The following is a 20,936-nucleotide window of genomic DNA, read 5'->3' on the forward strand; positions in this document are numbered from 1 at the left end:
TGGTGAACACTGCAAACCCTATTTTGCAGACATTTCAGTCAAACCAGGTGGCTTGGACCCAGTCAGCACTGGAGCAGCTCCCCAGACCAGCGTGGGGACAAGGGCGCGGGGGGACGAGGGAGGTCACCAGAAGCTGGGAATCCCGTGAAAACGGGGCCCATCAGCAGCAAAAGCTTCCTCTGGAAAGAAAAACGGTATCAGGTGCCATCTGGAGGCTGGAGCCCGAAATGAACAGGCTGCATTTTCTTGAAATGACCCTTTGGGTTGAGTCATACCTTAACGAGAGCTGGCAGTAGAACAGCCTTTCCCACAGAGCCCATTTTCCTTATGGGAGGACAAGCCCAACGCTGGAAATGCCAAGTTTGAGACCTGCCAGATAAAAAAAAAGTCCAAAAATCTCTTACAGCTTCTTTAAAATTTCACGCATGTTTTCTTGACCGCCATACACATCCCACTCACGCCTTCCTCCTCAGCCCCCAGCGCCCCAGCAACCCGGCTACTTTAGGGTATGTGCCAAAGCCCATCTTTTCTCTCGGGAGTTTTCTTGCAGGCTATGGGGGAGATTTGTGAGACTGAGAGAAAATCCCTCCCTTCAAAAGCAAGTTTTGAGATGCTTTTACTGAATGGGGCACAGGCCCTAGCCTGAAATATAAAGGACTGCAAATTAACTGGGATAGAGAAATTTTCATTGACCTAAAAAAAAAAAAAAAAAGCAAATTTTGGCATCACCATATGAAAGTTTTTTACTAAGAAATGCAGGAGATCGGTCACCACCAGCAGAGGCCTGCTGGACTACCCAATGCCTGACAGTGCTCAATCAGAAAAAGCATCCAAGAGCAGCAGTATTTCTCACTGCATCATGTCCAACAAGTAAAGAACCAGACAGAAATGGTACCTCTTCCTCTCTGACTTCCACCTCTCTGTCTCAAACGTAGAAAAACTAACTAACAACAGGACCAGATAGAGCACGCAATTTCCAGATATACTGGCTCTCTAGTCAAGCAGGCTCCTAACACTTAGTAAGACTGAACCAACTCTTGTCTGCAAGAAATGCCTGCAAGAGCAAGCAGAAGATTGCTGGTTTTCACTGAAATCAAGAGATGCAGAAATATTTCAAGGATCACAGCACTGAAGAACGTGAGCGGTATATTGCTGCTGCATGTGGCCATCATGCAGCATGGACCTGACCATGCTGTCGAGCTCAAGTTAGCGTGCAGGAACGAAAGGCATCTTCTGCCAGATGAAATGTTGTCATCCAGTCAGGCCTGTTTAATAAATGCGAACAGAGTTTGTGAGAAGCACTAATACATTAATCTTATCATTTAGAAGACATCTGATAGCAGATACAAAACGGCACTAATTTCTGCAGTTATTCACCACCTTTTAAAATCTGTGCACAGCTAAAATAGCAGCAGTGGTATCAACACATAACTCTGGGTGGCTTTCACACACCATGTGGTCTCCAAGGACAGCCAGAAGAGTTTGCTTCACTAAAGTTTAAGCATTTCAAACAACATACCTATGTAAATCGAGGAAAGCATCAAGGGATCTTGCTTCCCCAAAGTCTCCCTGCAGCAGATTGCACTCTGCTGCCAGGACACCTTGGCATCAGGTCCTGGACCTGCCACACAGTCCTCAGTGACACATTAATACCCTTGCAAGGAGCCCCAGTGACTGAAATGCAAACCCAAGTGCCACCTGAGAGGATGAGAGCCCCCTTCCCTTATCAACTCCAAAGCCCTTCTATAAGAAATAGGTGTTTTTGAGAATTAATTTTACTCAAAAGGAACAAGAAAAAAAAAACCCTAAGAAAGGAAACAAGACAGCAAGCGCTCTAGGATGATGCTTTTTAATTGTTATTTTTATATCTTTAAAAACAAATCAAACCATTAAAAATATTATAGACATGTGCTGAAATTTCCTGTACAACAAATAAGAAAACAATAAAATTTGTACATCATTTCAAGATATTCAACTAGCAGTCACTTATTTGAAACACATCAACTTTTCCCTTCTTAAGCAGGCCCCAAATGGGAAAAAGAGTAAAAGAGAAACGCAGGAGATCTAATTGGAGCACAACAGAGTTTTGAGCTTGGAAAACGGATAACTTCAGGTAAGTGGCAGCAAGGGAAAACACTGACCAAAGAGAGAGACAGATCTCAGCAATCACAACATGGAGAAGAGCAGAAGTCAGGTGAGAAACGCCTGCAGGGATTCATGTCACCTTGGCCAAAAGGAATCCAGGAGACAACAAAGTGTTCCCTGTCGGATATCCAGGATATCCCTGTGGGAAGGACGCTACCAGGCCTGTTCTAGTTACTTACACTGATGCTACCACCAATTTTATGTTTACAACATTTTAAGCTTTTTCCACCTGTTCCTAGCATTAGCAGGCTGTTTAGTTCAAACTTCAGTCTCTTTCCTCAACGATTCAGTTTTGGGAAATGGTAGAAGTGTCCAAATGGATGCACCTGCATTAAAAATGGATACTCATTGGGTGGTGAGGACAAGCAAGACTTGGGCGCAGTCTCTTTCCAGCATGAAAGTTATGGCACAGATGTTGGTTTTCTGCAACAGTACCTGCATGGTGGCTAGGCAGAAACCCCACGCCAGCTGGTTTTCTGATGTTCTGCTCCAATATATTGCAGAGGCACAACCTAGAGTAGAAGATGCATCTCCCGCTCTTCTGCGGCAAATAAAACAAGGGCCTTTCGAAGCAAGGGAGCATTCACTACCCTAAGGCAGCCAATTCCTGGGAGACCAGGAATAACGAATACTGGCTCTGTGCTCTGCACAGAAGTGTAGTACTTTGAAGATTAAAAAAAGAAATGTAAGATGACTGTAAGGGGTGAGCTTTTGTCCCTTCAAAGTCCTTTGGAACAGTTTTGTTTGGTCCGAGTGGTTTGTCTTTGTCATCTGACAGCAGCTCAGAAAGGATGCAGGGAGAAAGATCCACCACATGGACTGCGATCACGGAGAGCCTTGGGTGGGGTCATTAATCTCTTGTGTTTAAGTATTGCAGAGAAAGAAAAAATATTCAGGAACCCACAAGTGGCTGCTACCAAAAAAAAAAAAAAAAAAAAAATTAAAAAGCTGAAGAGCATTGTGGTTTGTCCTCCAGTTTTGCTCACGCGGCACACCACAATTTCACACCAGGTTGGAAGAAATTCCTCTGGTTATCCATAAAATTACAGCTGTGCACCAGGAATTCCTAGATAGTCTTCAGCTCACAGTGGATTCTAGAAGGTCACCAGCTCCCACTGTAATGCCACACATATTCCTAGTATTTGTAGCTATTTCTGATAGCTCTGCTAAAACAACAACAACAAAAAAATTCCAAAAAAGAAAAAAAAAAGCAGCAGAATTCCAGGGACTCTGGTAATTAAACCTTCATAAGATTTTCACCGTTTTACAGCTATTCTATAGCATTATTCATAAACTTCATATTCTTCTACAATTGCAACCAGTGCAATGATCCGAAGACCAAAAAACAACTCCCCTTCTATCCCCCCCACCAAGCTACTTCATAAGTCCTTCATTGGTAATGCCTTCATGAATCTAGCGGTTATGTACCAGCAAAATAAATCCAAATTAATCCTCAACTTGTAAAATTAGCATTTAGGGGTTTTTTTACTTGTTTGTTCTGTCTGAAAAAGGACCAGTTAAAATAACAGCAGCAGTACATTGCAAACAATTATAAAACAATTACATTAGATCAATGAGATGCAGTCAGGTAAGATGTATCTCAGCTTTGAATGGCTAAAACAACCAAGAAATTGGTATTTACAGCAGAACTTTGTGCAATTTGTTTTGGTAGAAAGAGTAAAGCCAGTCAATCTGTTTGGGAGTGCTTGGACACGTGGAACCTCAGTTCAACATTTTCACAGATTTATACATTTGACGAAAAACAACAATAATGATAAAAAGACACCAACCTGAGTAAAACTCTATTAGAATAGAGTAATCATTATTCAGTAAATCATATATTGCACCTTTAAATAAATCATTATAAACTGTGTAAAAACAGGAGTATCAGCCAGGAACAGGGAGGAGCTATTCCATCCTTCATACACACACACCCCTGCACACACATACACAGACTCATTTGCTCATCTGCTTCCTACTATTAAAGCTCGGAGTGACGCACCACACTCCTTTTCCTCTCTCAGAGGCACCAAAACATTAAGGCAGGGGATATTTGTGGTGAAAAGCAAAAACAAAGCTCACCTCCAAACTTCTGGATAGTCCTGCCAACAGTGCAACTACAGTTATAAGTTTGACATAAGCCTTATTTAAAAATCTGTGTTCTCATTAAGAGTTTCAGTACAAAAATAGATTCTCTGCTGGTTTTTTTCTAGAGTAGCAACTAGAAAAGGCACAATTTCCAAGTATAAATGTCCATTTGGAGGAGGTGTTTGTACTCCTTTTTTTAAATAAAAAGGAACACTCAGAAAAAATCAGAGGCACATATCTATTAGCTAAGTAACCAGATACAGTAGATAAAATATGTTCCTGCAACTTATAATTAAATATATTAAAACAGCCCACAAGCTTGGTGTCTGTAAATGATATCATATAAAATTGTAATAAAAAGCTTGTGTTATTATTTTAATATTTAAATTCTAGTTCACCATCTGTACTGCAAATGCTATTTCGCCTATCAGTACTGTTAAAATCCCAAGAAAAAGCAGAATTCCTCTGTTAACTTTAAATAGTTTCCTTCTATATTGACCTGTGGCTCCTGCCAGCATTGTTTTTTTTCCCTCCTGTAGATCACGTCTTCAAATCAGTTGTACAGAACTGGAGAAAACCAGACATGAGACACAATCCTGGAAAACAAGAGTGGAACAGTTCCCTTTCCTACACGCAGACAACACCTCCTGGAGATACTGTCGTCCTTCCAGGCTATGCATGGTAGCCATTGGCCTTCCCAAAACCTGGCCCAGGTGTGAAATTTTCATAGATTGCCATTGCCGTCATGTTTTGGTAAATAAGATCTGCTTTTTTGTCTTTCTGGGATCTAATTATATCCATAACACACTGGTTTAGGAAGACATACTGGTCCTGATGGGAGAAAAAGAAAAAAGGAAGGTAATACAGTTTTAGAAAGTACTTGATTTTGACAGCAATTCTGTTCTTTAATATAGGCTTTGGATTTTGGATGTACTGCATTGCATATTATCTTAGAGTATTTTTAAAAGTTATATGTATATTTCACAGAAAATTGGGCTGGAAAAGACCTCATGTCGTCATCTGACCAACCCTCCAGTCAAAAACTGGGACCAAATTTACTGTCAGGCCTAATGTTCTCTTAAGACTTTCATGATGGAGATCTTACTGCCTTCCCAGATCAGCTTGAGTTAATCCATGCACTTTTTTGGATTGAAGTGATAATTTCTGCAGGAACATGTGTGTTCCTGCAGAATGCACAAGAGAAGATGCACACAGAGACTCAAGACATTTATAGCTCATAGTGATAAAGGCAAATTTTGTGTGGGTAGAGCAAGAGGGAAAAAAAAAAAAAACTACCTTTTTCAGGATTTGATTTCTTTCTGGCTGCAAATGCCAGTCCTACAAATTACTCTGTAAGGTGATTGCACGGGTGTACTATGGCTCTGGCTGCAACCACTTTTGTGGGAAGAGATAAGGTGGGAAGGAGTAAAGTTTAAGTAGAGGGTGGTTTCATCTTACTCCATAATCTCTTATCTTCCCATAATTCTGAGCTGCATCTTTATTCCACCTTTTCTGGATTATTATGACTTTTGAAGAACACATTGCTGGGTGAAAGACAATCACCCTACCTCGGTTTGCACCATCAGAGGCCGATGCATGCGGAGGTCGTACACCACACCATACACGTCCACAGTGTTCTCCATTTCGATCTGCTGGATCAGGCGGTCGATGGCAATGAAAGTCCCTGTCCTTCCGACACCAGCACTGCAACAACACAGGAGAAGCTATTAACTGCTCCCTTCAATCACAGGCTCCCCTCTGTCCTGAGGAAAAGCCAGTGAAGTTGGTAGGATTATTTTTATTATTTCAGCAGCACAGGGAGCAAAGGCTCTGCAGCCAGGAGGAGCTCTTATTACCATTGTCCAGAAGGAGGCGGGACACCCTGCTGGGCTTTACAGCCTTGCAGCTTGCACAAGATTACACATAAAAACACTTAAAAAGGCAACTTTTTAGGCTAAGTTTTCCAGCCTGGGAGAGACAGCTTGTCCTAATGAGCTTTCATATCATGCACTTTGCTGTCTGTGTAGTATTGCTATGTTTCTGAGGAAGGGGGCAAAGGTCTTAATTTGGCAGGATGAATAGCCCATGTCCTTAAGCAGCAAAGAAACTCCATGCTCTTTCACATATATACATATACTTTCTAATCACATTGAAAAAGAATTGTTCTTAAAAAAGCAGCAAGATGAAAGCACGTCTAAGGCAAAAAGGTTCTTTCTACCTGCAGTGCACCAGAGTAGGAGAGTCAATAGGATTTTGATTGTTGTATTCCTGAACAAGGTGCCTGAAGTTGATGAGGAGGTCTGTCGTCTCTGGCACTCCGTGATCCGGCCAGGAGGTAAAGTGGAACTGGCGCACCGTGTGAATCTCTGGTGCATTAGACTAGAGAAACACACATTAAAAAAAGAAAACAATTAGGCTTCAAAAGAACAATAGTAGGGCTTCCTACCATATGTATCAGTCAAAGCCTAGGTTCATTAAAGTAGACTGTTACAAACTCTGCAGTACTTTGATAAATGTTATTCCAGTTCCCCTTCCCCTTCTTGTCCAGTAAAGAATACTTTGAAATAATTTCCTTTTACATTGCACTTTACTCCAAGATCTCCTTTGCAGCATTACATTTGCTGACAGAGATATAGCCAATTGTTCGGTCTAGCTTCTATATTCCAAGTATCTGCATTTCTTGCTGTCCATAAGCACGACTTCTGGCACAAGTCTGAGGTAAACATGAACTGCAGGATTGCTGCTGGGGCAGCCAGGAATTCCCATTAGTGGACTGGATCTTGCTGGCAGACCCCGTTCTCTCACAGGAAGCACCTTACTGACAGCTCATTCCCACACCTAGTACTAAAATATTGTTCTGGGAAGATGGGGCAGATGAACAAATGCACATACATAAGTATCACAGGAATTTCATTGTCAATATCAGTACAAAAGATTTGAAATCAGGTTTTTGGTAGAAAGGAGACCAACACATACAAAGCCCTAAATTAAAATAAACCACTCTTATTCTTTCCTCTGAGATATCTTTGAATTTGATTTTAAGGTTTAGTGAAATTATTATATTCTGCCATTCCAAATTTGTCTGGCATGTGAAGTCACAGTGATACAATAAATCCACCTCTAAAGATACTTGTACACAACTAAGAGTTGGGGAACTACTTACATTTTCTACAGTGAAGTCCCTTATTGTCCATTCCGGAAGGACAATCTCTGAGACCATTGTCACAATAATGTCACCATAACTCATGGATTGTTTGTCTGGCCAATACTGCTCACATTTTGTCTAAAAACAGAATTAAAAAGTTAGATACATCACACTGAGCAATGAAACAGAGGGGGAAAAAAAATAAAAAGAAGGACATGTCAGGATAATCCCCTACGATTCCATCTCAACCTTGAAGTAACTGAGTGCTAGTTCTAAATACTAACCGCCACACGAAGTAGGGCTGGAAAGCACTTCACCCTTCCCAATGGCCTATACCAAGGCAGCAGCAGCTCCACCTAAACCATCCTTTAGGTAGAAGAACCCACCTTTAAAGAGAAAGATTCCACAATTGTCCTGAGACAAGCTACTCTGATAGTCAGCAGATATAATAAAGGCAAAAGCTGAAAAATTTGGGCTTATTTAATTTGGACAACAGTCTTCCACTAAGTAGATGCTTGTTATAAGAAAAGAGTGGTGCATCTCCAGTCTACTATGGCTAATAACAAAACCAATCTGCAGTAAAGAAAATTTAAATAGAAGCAACTTATTCTACCAAAGAGTAGAGTATTTCTTGACTTCCAGGCTAGCCAAAATAACCCAAATATGATGACCCAGATATGCTGCGAAAAGAGTTTGCTTGAAAGGGCTAAAAGTCAGCTTTTGGCCGTGGAAGGAACACCTTTGCCAACTTCCTGTCCAAAGAATTGCTTACTGCTTCCTGGACAACGACGGCAGGGACTATCTGGGTGCCTAAGGACTTTTTAGGTATATTCATGCAACAACAAAAGTATATTAATATTCCTCTGGATCCAAAACACACGCATTTTGTATTATCTGTGTGTCCAGGATGCTCTTTGCCCACAAAAAGGTTCTTATTTGACATTTACAAAATGCTGTTAGTGTTCCCACTGTGGATGGGGGAGATACTTGGCTCTGATCGCAAGGGAAACAAATTAGGTTTCAAGTAGAAGCTTAGATACATTAAACTGAAACAGGGTTTATAATAAACATACATACATACACACATACTTATGTATATAAAAATAAATAAGATCAAATGAATTTCAGTAAAGGCAAAAATGCTCAGTTAAAGCCACATGAGCAACCTTAAATTGTTCAGCCAAGTTGCATCCACTACCAGTACACAAGTCTTCCCACCTGTTCCTAAGATAAGAGTAGATCACAATCCTACGTTTCAATCTAGTTTCTACATTACTGATGTTTTGTATTTCCTTGGATGTGCCACATGAAGAAGGTCTTTGGTTCATCTAAGCAAATATACCACTACCTTAAAGCAATTGCAGATGCTTTTGAGGAATGTAAAAAAAGTTCACAAGATATTTAAAGCCAACTGTGCAATACTGAGCACAGAGGAAAGTCCTGCTCTGCCCCAAACACTTCTGAGAACAAGAAGTAGGAAGAAATTCACGTCTATTTGCAGTGTTTAAAGACTTCAGGGGACTAGGTGCTATGTGGAAAATGCATGTGATGTCTGAATTAGAAGAGATCCAACTTTCTTCGAAGACAGTTCAGTTAAAAAAAAAAAAAGAGAGAGAGAGAAAGTGAGAGATAGACATACCCGGGCTTGTTCAACGCATTTTGTCAACATAACAATAGAGTAGATATTCTTTTCCCAAATCATGCGCCAGAAGTCATCTATAGTATTGGGTAAAGGACCTTGTGCAGCAATAAATGCCTTCTTTGAAGTATAACCCTAAGAGGATAAAAATATATATATATACACACACCAGCGTTAATGATGAGACATAAACCTGATTTTATATATCAGGTGATTTTTTTAGAGCTACTACATCATAAAAATACACCTTATTTTTCATTTCAACTAATTAAGTCACTTACAGGCATATAGTTTGCATTAATGTAATCATCAGTTGCATGGCTTCGGGTTGACAGTTTAACACGAGAAATATCATCTGCAGAAAGGAAAAAGGAAAAGAAAATGATGAATTTTAGAACTAGAACCTTTTAGCAAAATATTGCATGCCTAAGGCATAGTTTCTAAATATTTGTTTAAAAAATGTTTATTTAAAAAACAATATCCATTTTAAAAATAAGAATATATGGCTCTAACTTTAAGAATCAGAAATAGCAGCAGTTTAGGAGGCCTACAGAAAAATAAGGGGCCAGTTTAAAAAAAAAATCAGAATATTGAAGACTAATTTTAAAAAGGGTTTGTTCTTGCATATGAACATAGCTTTTTTTACATGTGTATAGGCTGGAATTTTAGAGACGTTTAAGGGACAACTTAAGACAAGACTTTGTCAGTAAAAGGCAATATTATGCATTTATTCAGAAGAAAATATAATGATAGTATTCTGCAATTTTAGCAATTAAAAACTTGACTCAAAAGTTTTAGATTTACTGTCCACAGTCAGATTTATTTTCCTTAATATCCAACATGAAATTCATTATAATTGCAATTACCAGAGAAAAATAGGCAATTTCTCTCCTGCTGCCCTTGCAGTTGGGTTTTTCCTCCAAAGCATGCACAAGTAGACCTCACTGTTCACTTTCCAATTCCTCCTTACGCTCTCTTTACTGAGATGCCTAGACAACTTGAGAGCGGTTAGGCTCCTAGCTTGTCTGCAAAGTTGTCCGGCACCATCTTAATATTTCTCATAGCTCCCCACATTATCTGTCTGTAGTCAACTGTTGCCTCTTGTCTTTCAATCTCAACTTTAAGTTTCTCACAAATGAAAACCAAAAATGATTTAATTAAGGGGTGCTGAGGGAAAGTTCTTTAGGTTTGTTAATATAGTGATTTTGAGAAAGCAGCATCCCAAATTCATACACTTTTTATTTATTTGCAAATTGACAATGTTAATCCCTCTTTGAAACCTTTCAGTACTGTTAAATGCCAATCAACCAAACGCAAGGTCTTTCACTTAAAACCTCAATCAGTACAATATGCAAAACCTAGGAGAGTAACTTACATGGCAAGACATTGTTGTATCTATTTTTCCCTCTGTTTTCAGGAAGTTCAGCAGCAAATTTGGGCTGATGAACACCAGCAGGCCTGAGTTCCTACAGCAAAAGACAGATTAATGAGCACCCAGTTAAAGAAGAGTACAGAAACACTCGACTGAAGCAAACAAATACTCCAAACCCTCTCGGTCTTTGCTGTGCAAATAGGCATGTTAAACCGGGATAAATGATGATAGAAATCGGCTCTTCTCAAACAGAGTCGGAAGGTGACAGTAGCAAACCTCATAGAAAAGGGATTAATAGTGTGCTTAAAGCCCAGAAATGGGCTTTAAATGGGCTAGATGTAATGGTTCAGGATGTGAAGCATTTTGGGTGCACTTCAACGAAATTGGGAGCTGAATGAGGGAAGGGAATGCGACACGTGCACACCAACAATCTCTAATAAAGGTCCCTTCTTCTTCTCTCGCCCTTCAGTAAACCTCATGCATACTCCAAAGGAAAGCTAATTTGCTTTTCAAAAATATTTGCCATGAAGCTCTCCCCACTGAGGACACATACCTCATACTCTTCAGCAAAACCACAGTTGGAGTCAGCTTGCTGCTTCTTGAAGTAAGACTCAAAGTTTTCCACTTTAATCAATTTTGACCTAAAACAAGGAAAGCCATGTATTAGCACTGATATTAGGTAAATAAACAATGAATTTAGTTAATGTGTAACAAAATGTGCTTCACTTACTTCTTGACTCTTCAGGAGAGGGGGAAAAAAAAAAAGAAAAAAGGTTGATTAGACACACACGGTTGTATTTTTCACTGTGTGAAACTAAGAAGGAAAGCATGACTCTGATAGTGGCACCCACAAAACTGTATTTACAGGGGAGGGATATCAAGGCATAGCATTTAACTGATCTGTTCCGGCCAAGGAGAGAATAGCACCTCCTTCAGAACAAACATGTAAAAGAAGGTGTCAGTCAGCTGCTCTTGTACTTCTCTTCCATTTGGATTGGCCCCATTCTCTGTTATATTTTATGCCAGCAGCCAAAGTCTGCACGGGTGGGGCTCCATGGGATGCTCTGGCTGTGCCCTTCCATCAGCAAGGTTGGTGCAAGAGCAAATAACATGGTTCACTTGCACTGCCTGGGATTGCCAACGTTGCGATTACCCTCCTTCGAGCGGCTATTGCAGTTTCAGTATTATCTGAATTGATGGCTCAGCACAAAGCAGCCATAAAACAAAGAAAAATCTGGGCCACAGAAGAGGATTTTGCTTACGTCCACTTTATCAATAGTTTGGAATATTCCCTCAATGTGCACAAAAGCCTATGTTTCATGCAGAGAGGAAAATTTTCAAAACTGCATGAGATATTTTTATATCTAATGGCAGTTCATCATAGCGGGAAGTGAGTACTCAGATCCCTGTGGCAGCAGTGGAAGTCTCAGTCAATATGATTATTTTTAGACTGCAGGCTGGAGTCTTTAAATTCCACAAGGAATTAGTACTGCAAAATTCTATATAAACCCATACATAAAACAAGTACTGGGTTCAAAGAAAGTTTTGCAAATACCTCCTGAGCTCAGAAAACATTGTGTGAAAGGATATTGACTTACTTGATTGGAGAAAAGGACATTTCAGTATTTCTTCTATCTTTCCTATAGGGAGAAAGAAAACAACACAAGAGGCTGACAGTGAATTTATGGAACTCATATGAGATTCCTGACAAGAGCTATTTCCTGTGCCTGTTCAAAACAATTTCTGCTACAGCATCTCACCTTGTGCAAAAAACCTCTGAGGCAAACCTCACACCTGTAGTAAGACTGAAATACTTCATTGCTCATTTAACAATTTTTTTTTTAAAACTAGGGCTGTTCCTTTCTGTTGGAAGCAGAGCAAAATGCCTGAACACAAAGCGTGCAGTTTCAGCGCAGGCAGTCCCCCCGAGGGATGCGCATCAGGAACCAACATCTCTGTAGAATCGCTGCTAATCCCACAGTCACTAGCAGAAGTGTTACACAGCTATGTTAGCGTCAGTGGTACTGGAAATGGAAGCTGAATGAAAATAAATGTTCCTAGCTTCAGAGGACAAGGTTCTCTCGTGATTGTTCACAGCTACTGGACACATACAGAAACTTGTGGGAAGAAGAGCAGCTAGTCAAAGAAGCAGTTAAAGGAGAACCATTCATGGATGCTTTCAGATAAAACCTTCTAAGATGAAGTTATGCATGTCTTAGCACTATAATCGGTGATGTTGGCTCACTTCTGACTGGATTACTTTAGGAGCATGTGTGAATTTGCAAGAGCCAAATGAAGCAGATCTTGACCCACTAGTATACTACAGGGTCGAACATTTTATCAGCAAAACCATTTCACTAGTTAGATGTAACAACTTTGAACTGGAACATACAAAAAGATTCTGAATACAGTGTATTTTAAAGCATCATACTGAAAGTATATAACATAGGAATAGAGGCCTTTTTAGCAGAAAGATACAGATGTGAAATACTGGTGTTCTGTATCACAACAAATAGATCAAAGAAGATGTATTACCTTCTCCTTTTCCAGAATATGTAACCCCCTATAGCGACTACAGCCAATACAGCTAAAAGGCATCCAATAACAGCTCCAGCAATGAGACCTTATGAAAAGAACAAGTATTTCTCATTATTGATTTACCTCTTTGGCAATGATCTAATCAATCAGCATGCTACAAGAGAACCTAGCAAGTGACAGAAAACGAGAGAAAAGACACAGCTAAAACACACACACACACACACACACACACACACACACAGAGTCTCAAACAAAAAAACCAAAGATCATAAGCAGATCAAAGTCTTACAAGGAGTGGCCGATTTTTACTTTCCGCTCCAGTTACCAAAAAAATTCACAGATTAGCTATTAGGAAGACACTCCATTTTGAACATTCTGACAGTACAATAACAGCAGGAAGGTCAAAATAAATGGAATGATGGCTTTTTTTTTTTTTATTGACCCCTTCAGATTTTTCTTTACGCGACAAGTGAGATCTGAGTAGCTGCACCTTACAACAGATAGTTTTGGGTGTATCCAATTTAACTAGAACTTGCAGTTTATTACACAGACTGTGCCCAGGAGAAGGGAGGACAGTCCCAAGCCTAGAAAGCATATAAGAAAGCATCATAAAGAAAGCAATGACCAATTGGTAACAGCTGCAGAAGATCCCTATCTTACCGCCTCCACTTTACAAATGGAAAGCTGAGGCAGGGAGGGCCAGATTTTCAGAGGTGTTTGTGTGCCTTAAGTTCAGAGCAGTCTTCTAGCTCACTAAGGTGCTTTTGCAAATCCCCCCAGATGTCTACCTATGGATTCTAAAATAAGTCCTAGGGGCACAGTAAACTGAAAGTCAAGCAGGGAATTGAACAGCGTGAGCAATGTGCCTGGAAGCTCTACTAAACGTCTTCTCTTCTTCACTACATCCTTCAGCAATACCACTATGGAGAGCTCATAAAGAACAAGAAAGCAAGAATGATAAATGAATTAAAAAAAAAGACCAAAGGATCAATATTTGTCTTCTAACACATCAGCTTCTAATTTATCAGAATTGTTACAATAGCCACTTTTGCTACTTATTTCTGTACCAAAGTCTCAGTGTATCACCTGATCACTTTTAGCATGCCCTGAGTAACAGGGGTTTTGGTGACTTCTGTTCTGGGAATCATACCTGGAAAAAAAGGCTACCTGCAGAACTAGCAAGGTATGGATTTACAGAGCAGGAGAACTGCAAAGCTAAAAAGGAGCAGTCCATCACAGTGAGAGCAACAGGTGTTTTGCTAATAATTACATCATTTGCCATAATTAAGGAATCTCCACAAACAGTGCATGTGCAAAGCCACCAGTCCGTTTTACATTAGGCATACCTGGATCCTGGGGTAACAAAACCTGCTCAGAACAAGGTGAAAACGATGCATAACTATCTTCTCCCACAATGATGTCAGCCCCAGTAAAGTTAATCCTAGTGAAACCTGCCACACGTGCCCTGTTGACAAGGGAGGGGAAAAAAAAACAGGTATGCGAGATTGTACTAACAGCCTTAAGCAAGATCTGTGATCTCTTCATTAGATGATTCTTTAGATTTCAACTGTTGCAAAAATAACCAAGCAGTGGGTTAAGATAAATACCTGTATGAATGAAGTGGACTCAGTGGTCCATTTTCATAGCCACGCATGGTGTTTCCAGTGCCTACATTAACTGTGAGTGTCCCGTTCCGAGAACGGAAAGATGACTGCTTTGCTTGCCCTATATCTATGATATATGTTACATAGGTGGCTGTCTTCTTTTGCTTGAAATCTTTATATGTGATGTTCAATTCAGGCTTTGAAGACCCACAACCTTCTGGAAAAACAAAGAAAGTGGTACACATCACCCACTGTTTTTGTAAGAATTAGCAGAGTGGCTCAGGGGGTAAGAGCGTGTCATGTAACTCCAGTTGTGATTATTCCACAAATATGTCCTGAAATTAAAGGCTAAGTGCAACAGACACAACCTCAGGAACTCTCTCTACTGCAGTGCAATTTACTGAACTATTCCCCTCCTCCCCTGTGCTACTTCTTTTAATATCCTTTTGGTTTCATTTCTACCACGTATGGTGGAGCTTCTCTACAAAGTTTAGTGGAAGACTCTGGTGCCCTTATGGACAACTCTCACTAGACAAGTAAGTCACATCCAAATCCACTCTATGTACTAATGAGTGCAGAGAATACTATGCAGCCAGCGTAGAAAAGGCCAATTTGTGTTTGATAACATCATGCCATCCAACAGAGTCAAGCTTCATTCAGGACGATGTTAAACTTGTCTTGGCCTACACTGTCTGCTGTGCCTACCCTGGAGTCAAACGTGACCCCACAGAGTTATTTTAGCACATTGGACTTTTATTTCTAAGCAGGACAAGTGCTAACAGTGAGAGTCACCTTGCCTAACTGGAGCCAGTTAGTCGTCAGCTGAAGTTGGTCCAGGCTCTCTGCCTCCAATGGAGAGAGACAGAGACAAGCGAGGCACCTCCACAAGGCAATCTGTCCTATACTGAAATGGGTGGGATGAGTTTTCCTCTAGAACTGCTTGCCTGTGTCTTTCACACCTAAACCCTAAGAGACAAAGGAACTACTTTCTGCCTTCTCTTGCCATAGACAAGGATTGGGCAAAATGATCAGGACAGCTTCTGAGTCCAGAAGACTCAGAAGAAGTAGCTGCTGCAGTCAATGACCAACAACACCCCCTCTACAGAATGGGATCACTTCACAGTACCCACTGTTAAAAGCCAAATTGTAAGGATGTTATTGTTGTCCTCAAGAAATTTCAAGCATTGACAATAAATAGTTCACAGAATTTGGTGACTTGTGTTGTGCAAGTAAGACTCCTGCTGCTGGATACTAATGCTATGCAATTACTTTTAAAAATCAACCAGGTAAACATGATTTTAATCTGATGGTGTTAATTCCTGGGTAAAGGTAGAGCAAACGCACAGCAGGTTGGCATTTCATATCAGCGTGGAACAAGGCTGTTTAACTACATTAAACCATTCTTCCCATTCCCACTTTATGACTCTGTCAGGGAAAAGATGAACCCTAGAAATTTGAGGCAGATTATATAGTTGAGGCATGTCTGAACTAACTGAACTCTTCAAATTACCAGTTGTCAGAAAATTCAAGAGCAAGCAAACTGACGTAAAATATTCAAGGTGTTAAGGGATGAAGGAGCACCTTGCTCATATGACTGAAGTTTGTGTATATCGCTCTCTGCATATTGCCTTTACAAAGCTAAAAGCTCCTTCTCGAAGCTGATATACTATTGAACCGATATTTAAAAAGAAGTTGAACAGGGGCTCCGAAAGGTTGTGCAAAAGCTCTAGCAACTTTTCTACAGGCACGTAGACAAGGTTTGATCTGGTACTCGCTGCAAATCAACAGCAAAGTTCTCATCTACTACAACTGCGCAGGCGAGGTGAGCAAGGTGGCTCTCCTACAGCATTTATTTGGTTACATTAAGCAGCTGATGTTGAAATTAACTCTGTTGCCTGGGTATGGGTGTTCAATGCCATCTGAGACGTGTTACAATGTCCTGCCTCGTCCCTAGTTTCCATCCCAAAACCATGTACACCCTGGGGTACATCTGCAGCCCCACAAGGATGTCTTGGATTCTGCCCCAGGGAATCTCAAATAACCGTAGACACTACTGTTTAAGCAATTGAAGAAAGTCCCCTCTGTCTACCCTAAAGGTAATGATGCTCCAAATGGGGGTATTATTTTTAGTGGCTGCTTAATTCCTCCAATGCACTGGCAGAAGTAAAAATGAGTTCAACCAAAAACCTACACTGCAAAGATAAGTTCCTTTATTTTATGATTTATCACTAGACATTCAACAAATAAAAGTTTCTCTGATCTGATGTTTCAAAGAGGTGAGTTGTACAAACTATCCTCTAGTTTTCCCGTAGTATTCAGTTTCCCATGGCATACAATGCTGACAGTGCTATTCAAGCCTTCCATCTGCACCCTCTCTCTCTCAACAAAGCATTGTTGTGTAAGTAACATCAGAAGGAAAGCTGTCATCCCTCTGTTTTTTTTTTTAAGCATCTCACTGCAAAAATCTTCCAGCTGAAGGAGGGAGGGAGGAAAACATTCCAAATTCCAAAGTTGTTTGTATTACTGGTTCCAAAAATTATTCTGTGGAAAAAAGGATACTACACAATCTTGTGACAGAAATCATTGACAAATCAAGATGGTAACAGCACAGTGGCAATATTGTCACATAAAAGACTTGTATACCAGGATAATTCAGGTTGGTAAAGGCTTGAAGTGAAGCAGTGGCTTTCTGAAAACAGGGAGTAATCTAATTTCAATCAAGCAAAGTATTTGCATCACGATTTTTGAAAGGCAATTGAAAATACTGAGTCAGCTTTTCTTCTCTTCATTTAACATCTATTTAGAGCTTAAAGCTACAAACATCAGAGTAAAATTTTTGTCCTGACGTAATGCTGTCTGATAAATTGTTTCACCCAGTTAGGAGATAATATCATAACACCTTACCTGTTGCTTCTGTTATGATGATTACTGCATAGGCTTTTAATGGTCCATTTACTGACTCAAAATCAGAGAATTCAACAGACAAGGAAATGTGACTGATTGCCTTGACTAAAGGACCTTTAGTAGGCGGAGGTGGGTCTATAAATAGAGAAATATTTGTTAGTACCTTAATAACAGGAAAAGAACAGTTTTCCAAACAAGACAATACTGTAATAATGACTCTGTTCACATAATGGATATTTATTTGTGCATGATATCATAATTTACATGAATGCAGTGTTTTATTCATAACCTGTATCCTGATAATGTACCGTAAATCAAATTTGGTATTCTGCAATCCTGAGGCTAATTTTTTCATCCTATAAGTATCTTTCCATTCTCAGACCTTAATACTTACCAGTAATGCTTGTCCTGCACATTTTCTGCACTGGAGAGCTTTCCTTTGTATCTGCAAGAGTTGTAATACTAACGTTGTAGGTGGTGAAATAATTTAAAGATCCTATTCTGAAGGTTTCCTCTGAGTTTTCTCCTGTACAGCGTGAAATCTGTTGTTCTTTTTCCCATGTATCATTAAATATTTTAATTTTGAAGCCGGAGTTGTTACCAATAGGACATTTCCATTTGAGTGTTAGGTTAGACTCCTTGACCACTGGTTCACACTGAAATGAAGTCACTGAGGCAGGAACTGCAAAAATAAACAAGAAGAGCATAAGAATGAAGGATGCAGTTGTTGTGTACAGAGAAGAGATTATAAATGGCCTCAAAGAGTAATTAAACAAGAGGAGCACTAGGATCACCGTACAAGTGGAAAGCAACTGGAGAACAGCCCAATGCTGAAAAAGAAAATAACAGTGAATCCAAAGAAAATGTGTGGAAAACTTTGAAAAAGCAGCCACTGAAAACTCTAATATCTAGGAAACCATTATCTGCATGTACCTGACTGCCCTACTCCAGTTGATTAGTCTCAGGAAAGTTCTAGTAAGAATTGTGGGAGTCACAACAGTGCTGAATCCCCCAGTACAACATCAGATTTGCAATGGGATAACAGATTTTGCAATTTGGGATAATACCTCAATAAACACACCTGAAAAGACCTTTGGACCTTGAGAGATTCAGTTTCAAACAAAGCTAGAGGACATTTCTTCACAGTCTTGCATAAACAGCTAAAAAGTTGACAATAAATGCAAGTAAAAACCCCCTTTATCTTGGCTTACTCAGATTCATGACCATTATACCAACATTACAAAACAAAGATAATTTCAGTGTATTAACTGTATAGCAGCAGCCACCCTTAGAAGAGCAATGTCAGTTTGCGTAGGTGACCTATAGGACATACTCTAAAAACTGAAACCTTATGATGGATTGAAAAAGATATTTAAAAAAGCTAACATAGCAATGATACCGAGAAGAAAGGTCCCTCTAAAGTCTTATAAAACTTGGCCTTCAAGATCAAAATTCTTACAATTTCTGCAGTTATAACACATAGCACAGGTATTGCCTCTCCTGATTCAGGAGTATTTGGTACTTCCAAATACAGGGGTAGAAAGACTCCTGGATTAAATTATTCTGTTATAAAAAGGGTATTATTTTAAGAAATTAAGGGAAGCAGTAGAACTGTATGCTGGAAGAAACAGATTTAGCTGAAAGATAGATGTGACTGTGACTTCTTTGTATTGAGGCTTATAGATACTCCTTCTCCTTCAAATATACTGACAGCTGCTACTGCAAACAGTGTGAAATTATACAAGGTTCCAGGGCTTAAATCTGTAGCAACAGCTCTGGTGACAACGGCTGTCTAGTTTCTAGAGGGAAAATCATGACTTTGGGCTTTTATACTGTAGGCGTAGTTAGAAGTGTCACCTATGCCCCATGTTAAAATAAGACCAAGATACTTCACCCAGATGCAGAAAACTGGGTTGGTGTTTGTGAAAGGCAAAGTGAAGTTCAAGAATATTTGCTGAAAAAAAAACAGAAAATAAAGCAAGCAGAGGCAAAGTCACACTTTCACATTTTGCACAGATTGAGCATTATTTGTAGCCAAGCAACATTTTCACAAAACCAGGGTCTCACTTAAGTGGATCGATAATCCTGAGGCACCTCAGGAAAGCCCACAGAGAACCCTTAGGAAAAGGTTCACTTCACATCCATTAAAAAGACAAAAAGAAAGGGAAAGCACAAAATAGCATGTGTTCACAGTGAAAGGAAGACAGTCGCAATAGCTAGAAAGAGGAAAACAGGCGTTGCCAGGAGCACCTCAACATCTTCCTCTCTGCTCACAAGTTGAGCAGCGGAGGGTGGCTGAGAGCGCCCAGGACAGCGCTGCTCAAAGCCTGCTCTCCTCTTGAAGCCCAAATGCAGCAAGGGGCTGCAGAGCAACATACGCTTCTCCAGAAACATGGGCACAAGTGACTGCAACTTACTGGTATACAGGCTTAGGGGCACTCCCTCTCCTTCAGTCTGAGCATCAGCCGCCACTGCAAATACTGTGAACTTGTACAACATCCCAGGGTGTAAGTCGGCAATTTCAGCTTCAGTGACATTAGACGTCAGGTTCCTATCGGCAGTACCATCACTTTTAATCTCTATCCTGTACGTGTAGGAGTTTGAAGCAGTGTCACTCACTGTCCATGTTAAGTTGACATAAGTCTGATCAACATACACTGCCTTGAGATCAAGAACGGGGCTGGGCTCTGCGAAAGGCAAGACAAGAAGCTGTCAGGCACAAGAATATCTGCTGACAAGGAGAGGCAGAGACACCACAGGCACACCACTCGTTCGCTCTCTTCACATCAGTCATTATGCAGAGGCCAGGAGCGCCCCAACAGCATCGCCAGCCTGCTCTGTTGGAGGCTGTTGGCATCAACGGCCAGGAGAGGGAAGAGGAACAAAAAGGTGTCGCGAGTGGGGTTCGCCTCCTTTTGGCACTCCACAGCAGGAGCGCGGGGCCCCTGGGTCAGCGTTCCCCGGGCTGCTCCTGGGGGCAGCGAGGTGGCCAGGCAGCAGAAACGTGTGGAGGGCAAGGGGGAGGAAGAAGACAGCAGTGCATCTCTGCACACTGAAAGGTAAGGAAGTCAAGCATCGCTACAGGAGGAACACAGGCAACGACCCAGGCACTCCGCTCCTTCTCCACCTCTCGGCTCATGCCCTGAGATCGCTAGTGGGAACGAGAGCACAGAGACTCTGTCCAAAAGTCCTCTCTGCAACACCACTCTCTGTGTGGCTTCCAAGTGAGACACCCCAGCCATCACAGACAGGCAGCACAGAAAGGGCCTTTGGGAAACGCCTGGAAAGGTGGCAGCAAACACATGGGCACCTTGCAGAATAACATGAATGACGGATATGGGCATCTGCTCCCTCCAGATTTTCCCTCAGGAACAGCCAGGCTGCAGTAGAGCCTTGCTGGCCAGCGCCAAGACTGTCCCTCCAACACCACGTGTCAGGACCTGAGGCCCCCATCCTCTAGGGAGGAAAGGCAAGAAAACCTTCCACACAAATCCTGTGGAG

The 20,936-nt window shown here is 40.8% G+C and overlaps 1 protein-coding gene across 1 annotated transcript in view; it reads right to left on the reverse strand.

The window, feature by feature from the left end:
- Window positions 1–1,833: 1,833 nt before the first annotated feature.
- PTPRJ (protein tyrosine phosphatase receptor type J) overlaps window positions 1,834–20,936 on the reverse strand; it is a 29,216-nt gene continuing 10,113 nt past the window's right edge. Inside the window, exons 11-26 of the mRNA XM_067295342.1 lie at window positions 19,853–20,122; window positions 17,830–18,117; window positions 17,436–17,570; window positions 14,535–14,748; window positions 14,274–14,392; window positions 12,925–13,012; window positions 11,988–12,029; window positions 11,120–11,128; window positions 10,943–11,030; window positions 10,393–10,483; window positions 9,299–9,372; window positions 9,018–9,152; window positions 7,397–7,516; window positions 6,452–6,612; window positions 5,802–5,937; window positions 1,834–5,064 (exon numbers count right to left, since the gene is read on the reverse strand). Coding sequence (XP_067151443.1) covers window positions 4,906–5,064; window positions 5,802–5,937; window positions 6,452–6,612; window positions 7,397–7,516; window positions 9,018–9,152; window positions 9,299–9,372; window positions 10,393–10,483; window positions 10,943–11,030; window positions 11,120–11,128; window positions 11,988–12,029; window positions 12,925–13,012; window positions 14,274–14,392; window positions 14,535–14,748; window positions 17,436–17,570; window positions 17,830–18,117; window positions 19,853–20,122 — 2,129 coding nt within the window. The 3' untranslated portion in view covers window positions 1,834–4,905. The remainder of the gene's footprint in view (window positions 5,065–5,801; window positions 5,938–6,451; window positions 6,613–7,396; window positions 7,517–9,017; window positions 9,153–9,298; window positions 9,373–10,392; window positions 10,484–10,942; window positions 11,031–11,119; window positions 11,129–11,987; window positions 12,030–12,924; window positions 13,013–14,273; window positions 14,393–14,534; window positions 14,749–17,435; window positions 17,571–17,829; window positions 18,118–19,852; window positions 20,123–20,936) is intronic.

The sequence above is a fragment of the Apteryx mantelli genome, chromosome 4 (assembly GCF_036417845.1).
Source record: "Apteryx mantelli isolate bAptMan1 chromosome 4, bAptMan1.hap1, whole genome shotgun sequence".
NCBI lineage: Eukaryota > Metazoa > Chordata > Aves > Apterygiformes > Apterygidae > Apteryx > Apteryx mantelli.